Source organism: Phaethon lepturus, unplaced genomic scaffold (genome assembly GCF_000687285.1).
Source record: "Phaethon lepturus isolate BGI_N335 unplaced genomic scaffold, ASM68728v1 scaffold17032, whole genome shotgun sequence".
In the NCBI taxonomy this organism is placed as follows: Eukaryota; Metazoa; Chordata; class Aves; order Phaethontiformes; family Phaethontidae; genus Phaethon; species Phaethon lepturus.
In genome coordinates this window covers 1-9,151 of record NW_010522832.1, presented here as the reverse complement: position 1 = coordinate 9,151, position 9,151 = coordinate 1, and the positions used below count along the sequence as shown (strand labels likewise).

The 9,151-nt window shown below is 36.2% G+C and overlaps 1 protein-coding gene across 1 annotated transcript in view; it reads right to left on the bottom strand.

The window, feature by feature from the left end:
* The window catches only part of LOC104616813 (protein phosphatase 1 regulatory subunit 12A-like), a 17,598-nt gene extending 12,802 nt beyond the window's left edge, over positions 1 to 4,796 (bottom strand). The window contains exons 1-4 of the mRNA XM_010281952.1: positions 4,781 to 4,796; positions 3,458 to 3,599; positions 2,677 to 2,781; positions 1,725 to 1,772 (exon numbers count right to left, since the gene is read on the bottom strand). Of these exons, the coding sequence (XP_010280254.1) occupies positions 1,725 to 1,772; positions 2,677 to 2,781; positions 3,458 to 3,577 (273 nt within the window). The 5' untranslated portion in view covers positions 3,578 to 3,599; positions 4,781 to 4,796. The remainder of the gene's footprint in view (positions 1 to 1,724; positions 1,773 to 2,676; positions 2,782 to 3,457; positions 3,600 to 4,780) is intronic.
* Between the last annotated feature and the right edge of the window lie 4,355 nt (positions 4,797 to 9,151).

Genomic DNA, 9,151 nt, shown 5'->3' with positions numbered 1-9,151 from the left:
GTAATGGGTACAAGTCACTCCTGGGTACATTCCGACTGGACACAAGAGGAAAATTTTTCACCATGAGAATAATCAGCCATTGGAATAATCTCCCCAGGGAAGTGGTGGTTTCCACAACATTGGACACTTTTAAGATTCAGCTGCACAGGGTGCTGGGCCATCTTGTCTAGATTGTGCTTTTTCCAAGAAAGGTTGGACCAGATGGTCCTTGAGGTCCCTTCCAACCTGGTATTCTATGATTCTAATATAGCCAATTATTTTAATGCAATGGCCTATTCTAGGAAAAAGCAAAGCAGTACACAGAATCACACAGAATCACTAAGGTTGGAAAGGACCTTCAAGATCAAATCACACAGAATCACTAAGGTTGGAAAGGACCTTCAAGATCATCAAGTCCAACCAGTAATTTAAAACTGAAATAATGTCTAGCTATGCAGTACTGAACGCTCTACAGTATGGAACCTATATAGTAATGGACACAGTTAAATATGAAATAATTAAATGTCCACTTGTGTGGCTGTGATAACAAGCAAGAAACCAATTAAAGCTGCTGATGAAACTTTTCTACTGATGAAATCACTGTGAACAGCAGGATGCCAAAAATCAAGGAGAAATAGGTTCTAAAAGGCTGCTGCAATTATCTGGAGAGATTGTTAAGATAAAGATAATGGAAGTTCAAGGAAGCGCCTGAAAGTATTTCTACATGTCCATGTGCTCCTTTAAGATCTACCAAGTGTTTGTTTGTACACCAGACAGGTTTGTAGAACTAGAAATTGTTTTCTAAACCTTAAATACTGGAAAGTAAACACAACAGGCTAGTGAATGTGCAATTTACCTGGGATAAATAAATGTATACCGTATCACTTACTACTTTCAAAGTCTACTTAGTTTTCTTCCTGCTTAACTGTCTAATGTGTCACTCCAGGATCAGGGGAAGAGAAAGAAACATATGGCCAGGGTCATGAAGGAAGCCAGGACCACAACAAAACCAATGTAGTTTGGTTTACCTTGCTGTGGAACTAAAGTTTTATAGGGATGGATAAACTAGCATGAAACTACAGCCTAAAATTACCATGTGCCCAACTTCTGTCCTCTAGTCTAGCTCACATATGGGTTTATTACATGGCTCCTTTCCCACTCAATTTAGGGTTGTCTCTGACCCTGATGCCCCCTCTTTCCCCCCTGCCCCAGTATCATATTCCCTCTGGAAGAAGTTACAGTACAAGAAAAGAGATTATGATTAATTTTATATTATTAACAGGTTTAAGGTGTCATGTCTGTAAGGTAGAAGCAGCTACTTCGTTACCAACAATAATTGGCAAAATAACACGCATGTCTCTGGAAAGCTCTGAGGAAATTGAAGTCTCTGAATGTTGGAAATGCATTAGAAGATGAGATGCTCTGAATCTGCTTAACCCTCTGGAGTGCCAACATTGTTTTGGATAAGATGGAACAAGCGGCAGATCCCTGGAGGGCAGTGGGATTTAGAAGCTGGTTGTCATGAACCAACAGGCAACGTGAAGGCAATTCTTAAGAATAATTCCATCTCACAGTATCTCACATTCATTGCCACTGTGAAACCTAAACTCCCCAAATCTTCTAAAAAATGCAAGTTATAAGAAAGGCTTCTGTTCCCACTAAAATATATCCAAGCCAGGGGTTGCAAAACAAACTGAAACAAAGCCTGAATTGGAATACTTAAGAGATCTTTGGCAGAAACTCACCCTTTTCTCCATTTCCAAGAGTGATCTGTCAGCAAATCTTTCTTGTCTCTGAAACACAAAATTAATAAAGACATTGGTACTTGTTCTTAAAAAACATAAAACTGAGGAAGACCAATTCAATTGGACATTTTAGTATTCTGTCTGAAGTATGTCTTCAAAAGCATTTTAAAGTGTGTTCAGGGAAGTAACACTGAAATAAAGTACAACAAGAATGAACTAGATTTATCGCGCACTTCCTCTGTGACCATCCCTAAGTAATTTAATCACTACATAGCCTATGGCAAATAGGAGTAATATAGTATATCTATCTAAAAGCATTAAAAAACAAACACCTTTTTAGTGTACTTCACTGATATTTATAGGGTGCACAAGGAAGACCCTCAAGTACCTACACAGGTAAATTGTGGCAAATGTGATCTGAGAACAGGAAACACTCTACAGCAATTTAAGACAAATTTTAACTATTGCGTACATATTTGGTATTACTGTATGCAGCACTGTTATCTGACAGCAGTTATCTGTAACTGGAGTGCACTATTTGCTCTTCAGTTCTAAGATAAAGCTATCTATCCAGCCAGGAAGAACTGGCAGGTTATACCAATCTGCCAGCAGGTTTACGAGTTAATCAATCAATCCCTACTGACAGTTTGAATATAAGCTTAACAATGTAGAAAGCATTTATCTCTGCCCTGCAAAGAAGTTACAGGAATATGCTGGCAAGAACCAACATACTTAAACAGGCAGGAGGCAGTCTCACACATTTTATTCACAGCTGAAGATGAGAATCCTGCGCTCTTTTCTCTTTAGAAATGAGAGGTACTCTTCTTTGCTCACATCTTTGGATATGAAACTAAGCTGGTGCCTAGTAAAGAGGAGCCCATACCCTGGGGTGCTTCTAGTTTGCTATCTAGTATGTCAGCTAACTACAGGCTTTTTTTTTTTTAATACAAACCTGAGTGGTCTTCTCCAACTGTAGCTTAAGATCTGTAAGTTCCATGTTGGTATCATGTAGCTGTGCTTTCAGTTTTTCATTTTCAGCTAGAATCTGTTCATAAAGCTAAAAGAAAATATTCATTTAATAAAATAGCAAGTAATAATTCAGTGAGATTAGCTGAAAAATTCAAAAACTATGATGGAAGTGCATGCAAAATGAATAAATACACTAATAGCCTAAGAAGTAAAAGTCAGTTTTTAAAGCTGTTTAGAATTAGCAAGCACTTTAAAGAACTGTTACCAAATATTTCTATAAATGAGCAACTTTGCATAGGGAGCACATAACTTACTGTACACATATTAAAAAAATACTTGCCACTTTTTTTTGCTTCAGCCTTCACAGATTAGACACCAGAGTACATCTTTCGACAAACTCCTCCTCTATTTTAAAGCAAGATCTAAACAAATTTTTACATCATATGTATGTAAGCTAGCAAACATATAAAATAAAGGGCTTCACAGGCATAAAGCAGTATTAATGATACAATCAACTAAAAAATAATATGATAGCATTTGTCATAAAAAAATGGAACTTGGCTCCTCTGGATTTCTCCCTTGCACTGAAAAGTGCAAAAGCCAGAAGCCATTTTGTAATGTGCATTCTCCCTCACTGTAGTGGTTGCTCTGCTCCTCCATTCAGCTGAGTTGCCTTAAGCGGCATTTGTGAGATTATTTCCAGACAATTTATGAGAAACAATAATAAAGTTCCATTTTCACACCAAAATTATCGGATCAGATACCTTCTTAAAATCAGTGCTATCTTCTTTTTCTAGTCTGCTGCAGTACGGTTTTCGATCTTCAAGGTAACTCTGTGACCCCGATCGCCCCTGCGCTGAATCATAACGTTCACCTGAAGACATGCTGAGGGATCCCGTATCGTATCTGTAAAAGAAAAGCTCCTATTTTTCCTTGCCGTTGCGTTCAAACTGAGACCACTCACTGTATCAAACGTTGTGAAATTACACATTATCCCACTGAAAACAACCAAATGCAATTATGTATTTTAGTTAAGCCACTGTCTTCTAACTTGATGCAAATTATTTCATTTTTACATTCCCTCAGAACTTCATGATTCTCTGTGTGAAAATGTTTTCAAATTGCTCAGTCTGCCAAGTAAGTGCCTGCGTTGTATGCCGAGAAATCTTTCAAATTAAATTAAAATATTTAATCCAAGCAAATATTTAAATGTCTTAAAGGACTTTACATTAGCATAGATAATTTAATTCTTCTTATAAAGAAGATCTATTTTAAAAAACATATTACTTTAATTAAAAGGTTTTAAAAAAGCAATCTCTAAAATATTGGCCTAGATGAATTCTCCAAGTTTTATTAGAGAAACCAAGGAGATTTCAAAACTATTTGTTGTGAATTCCAGTATTTCAGCAGAAGCAGTTTATGAAACAAATCTTCAGCAAAGTCTTTATCCTATTAATCATTAATTACAAGCAGCATTAATAAAATTTAGAATAATTTCACCCTGCTCACTCTTTACTAATCTTGTGCTGTAGGAGTTCCATTCAACAGATTTTCAGCACAGAGAGAACATAATAAAATCCAGTAACTAATTCTAAAGGTCTAAAACCAAATGAAGGTGTTTTTTAAATGACTGATACTTCTGCATGTGCTTTTTAACTGATTTTCAGAGGCTGTAGTACTTTTCTTGAGACTCCTTAGAAAATTTTCAGTAGGGTATTTTAAAAGAGGGGCAACAAGAACTTCTTGTCTTCTTTGTAAAAGCTGACTTCACACTGAAGTATTTGTTGGGAATGCTACTGTATCCACTGTGTTCTACAAAATGCCCAGCTTGCCTTCAGTGCACTACAAATACAGACTCCAATACATTCCCTAGAATGGAGTATCCCACCCACATACGGAAAAAAAAATTCACTACTGTAGCTTTACAACCATATTTCATACAAATGTTAAATATCATTAATGCCTTTTAAAGCTCAACCCAGTTGACTACTGAGGTTAAACTGAATTTGTACATAAAGAACTTAAAATATGAATATGGGAACAAAAAGTGTAACAATTTTAAATTCATTTATTTAAGTTGCACATACCTTGAAAGGCTATCACTCTGAGATGGGGAGCAGTAAAAAGAGAGAAGAAGAATAGATCAAGTCAATAATTTAATTAAATAAAATATATAGCAATCTGTGAATAAGTATAGCTAAGCAGTTACGTTAAAGACACATGCTATCCAACAGTATGTATTATCTGAATATTATCAAGCTTCAATGTTGTTATGTCTGGAACAGAAAAGTACTATGTGCTAGAATGAGCTTGCCAAAATATTATTTACAAGGACATTAACGTTTCACTCTAAAAGTTTGGACTGTCCTAAACATTAGAGTCATTTCAGCAGTCGGTGCATTCTGCGATTTGCCTGCCTGTTATCAAAGGCATCAGAATTGCATTCCCTGAATTCCCTATTCCCTCTTCCTCTAATGTTAGCAATAACGTTTTGAAAGGTCAACATAGTAATGACTGCAGCTCAAAATAATAATATAAAATAAGCTACAAGATTATAGTTTCAACATAGCCTTATGGGAAACAACCTACTATACCAACAACTTAAGGAAGTACTTATTAGACTTAATTTAAATGACATACTTTCATTTTTTATATTACATTCATTCATTCCAGGTGAATTCACAGACACAAAGTTCACTCTTACTTGACAAGCAAAATTTAATTACAAGTGATGACTTAAGAGTGAGAGAGTGCCCTCTAAGCATTACATCAGTTGTACAAACCCTCTTCCCCTCTGGGTGGTCAATACAGATTCATCATTTATTCCAATTATAATAACAATCTGGAGTGAAGACATTTCAGTCAAGAAACTTGACTGATGTATCATCACCTGGCTATCCTCCAACGTTATCCACGTAGCACTGGCTGAAGCCTTCCCCATAGGTGTTTTTTTGAGGGGGTGAGCTGGTTTGTTTGGTTTCTGTTTTTTAGAAGGAAACTGGATTTTTTTCAACTTGCATAAAGGAAAATAGCCACATTCTCCACAATATACTCAATTTCCCCTTTGACACCTTGAAGTGCATTTACTACATGTAAGGTATCAAAAGTATGTACTGTAGCTTAACCACTCCTAAAAAAAATTGTTATTTTCTAAGAGCATGAATAATGCTGAGAACTCAAGAAATTTTGTAAAAAATGTCACAGTTAGGTGGCACACACTTATACATGCATAGTTTTTAAGCTACTGGCCACAACAAGATTAACTTCCTCCTAAGTATGAGTCTTATCTTGCATTATGTTTCAGAAAGATCAGTGTGAGATTACAGAATTCCACCATCGAATCAATGACCTACAAAAATCCCTTTTCTACTGCTTCCTTCTCACCTGAACAAAACAGAGGAACCTTTGTCTGTAAAGAATTTAGGTTTTCTCTTTTTACCTTGAAGGAATGCTGTATACAGAAAAATACTAAGCTGGTCCTTTTCACCTTTACCTACAATGTAGGACAGCCACTACGAGGAAGTAAACCATTCCTACATTATTTCTTAACAAACACGCTTTCTAAAGGCTGTTTTTCTTTGCTTCTAGCGGACTCCCCATGGTGCCGTGGGAATGTGGAAACCTCCCAGATCTCCATTCCCCTGCTGCACTATAGCTTCCCGAACGGAAAGGCAAGTTGTTAGGTCACACACAGACCATATTGGAAACAAGATTTCCCAGCTACACAGGGGGACAGCAAATGAACTGGTGAGGTAAGAGAGTACTAATTACTAGAAGCAGGAAAACACAGACACAGCCCATTCCCATTCTCCTGGCTGAGGCTGGGAACCTGAGAAGCCGGACAAGGATTCCGTAATCTTCAGAAAACTGTGTATCAGCGGTTTCCATTCCCTGAAACCTGTGAAGCCCTGCTCCTGCTGCTCAGGTACCATCCAGCTTCCACACCCCACTGAAAGAGCAGCACATTTCTCAACCACATGCCTGTTCTTGTTCCCCTCACTTTTCACAAAACACATCTGGGGGGTTTTTTTAGGACAGTCTTAGCTGTTTTCTTCCTTTCTTTTCCACTTCAATTTCTGTCAGTTCAGCTCAATCACAATTTTTGACATTTGACAAAAAAAATTGTGAAAAGCTGCCAAGTCTACAAACTTTGCATAAAACTTGAGGAGAAATGATGCCAACACAGATATCCCTGTGCATCCAAATCACACGAGATGGATGTTCTTCGTACAGTGACAGAACTGAGCAGACTGAGCAGCCACGGTCACACTGGCAGCACACAAGCAGTAACGAAAAATTAAAACACAGGTAACCTTATCTACACAACCTGAAATAACACTTACTTCTAACTGTATGCCATCAGTCTATACAGACCATAAGGGTGCCCCAAAAGAAACTGCATATTTGCAATGTACGCTACACTTCTAGACAAGCACATTACATTTTGAGGTTAGGATAATTACTGGTAATGGAAATAAAGTATCAAAGTACTATTATAAATGAGTGTTTCTGTAAAATTGCCATAGCAGTGGAAGAGAAACAAAATTTGAGTACGGCATTTAATCGGCACTGTTAATGCCAGTTTCTCATGTTTACTCCCACAGAGTTAGAAGACCTAATGACATTTATTATCATAATATTCCTAGCCTTCACCTTTCAGAAGTCACATATCTTATCTCTGGCTAAAATATAATTTCAGTACATTTAATTATAACTGGATCATAGTTGTAGTTTCTATTCCAATTCTTTTTTTTTTTTTTTTTAAATACATCATACAGAAAAACAGGCTTCATGGAAGCACTTTTTAATTAGAACCCTCCAGTTGCCAAAGTGATCTTCCAACTGCCTTATTTTTAAATGGTTATCCTACAACACAGTTCTAAGACTACCCTTCTAGGAGCAACACCAATTTTCTTTAAGTAACATGGCATTTTTTGTGTGAATTGAAGGAAATCTCAGCTCTTATCATTAAAAAGCAGACACAAAATTTCTTTGGAACAACCTCCAACTGTCAAAGTGCTCAGCGAAGTCCGATTTCTCTTTAATAGCTCTCCTTTATGGACAAATGATCAGCTAAGAAGTCAAAAGACAGTTCTGAGGAACTGAAGACCAAGAAAGCATGAACTGAGATTTTAGAAGACAGTTCTTTCAAAGTCCTCTGAGATGAATAAGATAGTATTTTTTCTAGTTCCTTAAAGATTTCAGGCTAGAAATTATTTTGTCCTTTAATTTTCTTTGTAGCGTGCACCCATGTGCAAGGCTTGTTCTTGACCCCCTCTCTTTAGTTCAAATTCTTGAGTTACCGCCAAATCCTTTGGAATTTTATAGTTACCATCTTCTACCCCTGGCTTGTAGCTTCACCAAGCAAAAACAACAGCAGCAGCACCACATAAGGGAGTAAGAGAGAATTTCATCATTCCCCGAGTTTCTGTCTTCTGAATAGCAGTACATCAAATAATCAGTAGAATTGAAAAAGCATAACTATTTTCTGAATGTCTTTCATTATAATTCTAGTTTATTCCTATCTCTTCCCCTTCCTAAAACTGAAAAGGATTTATAAGCAAATAATGATGAATTTCTATAATAAACCATGCAAGATTTGTATCAAAGTGAAAGCAGATTTAGCAACTGCAATTTCGTTAGCTATTTAAAAAATGATAAAAAAAAAATACACTTTTTGCCATGGAATTGGGAAGAAATTGTCTATTAGAATATTCACGATCTGTTCCATTGTTATTTTTCCAAGGTGGCAAAATACTGCATTGTCAAAAGCAATACATTTAGTTCTTGGTTTATCATTAATAAATGTCAAATAGTTGTTTATCAAAGAGAGGAAGTTACTTGAAATCTACATAATGTTTTAAGTCTGTAATAAACCATTTGTACGCAAAGGAAAAAAACACACCTTAATATGAAAATAATGAAATTATTATTTACAAATTTTCAGATCTCTCATAGTTAAAAGGATTATAAAAATTACAAGGCTAGGACATTTACTGCAATTGTGATACTATACTGTACAGTCCATATTAGGTTTGGCAAAATTTGAAAAGAAAACTTAAAAAACATATAAAATTTTGTGGGTTTTATACCCAACTCACTATCACTCTGTTTTCATATTTTCTGCAGCTGGTGTTGACAAAAGAGCTTGCATCAACAAAGCAAAATCAATATATGTAGCTCAGTGACAGTGAACTTGGCTCACACATTCAATTTATTTCAGAGCTCTCCATGAACTCAAATCTAATACTATATTGATTTATAATGAAACCAAACTACCAAAGTCTTTTGTAGGAACTATATAGGCTAGGAAAATGTTTTGACTCTTAAGCCAAGCCATGATTAGGCAGCCAATTCTACACTTCTCCACCATCCCACCCCAACACACTGACCCTTTTAATCATAGATCATATTCATAATTTTGGGACTGATTTACAGAATCACAGAATCACTAAGGT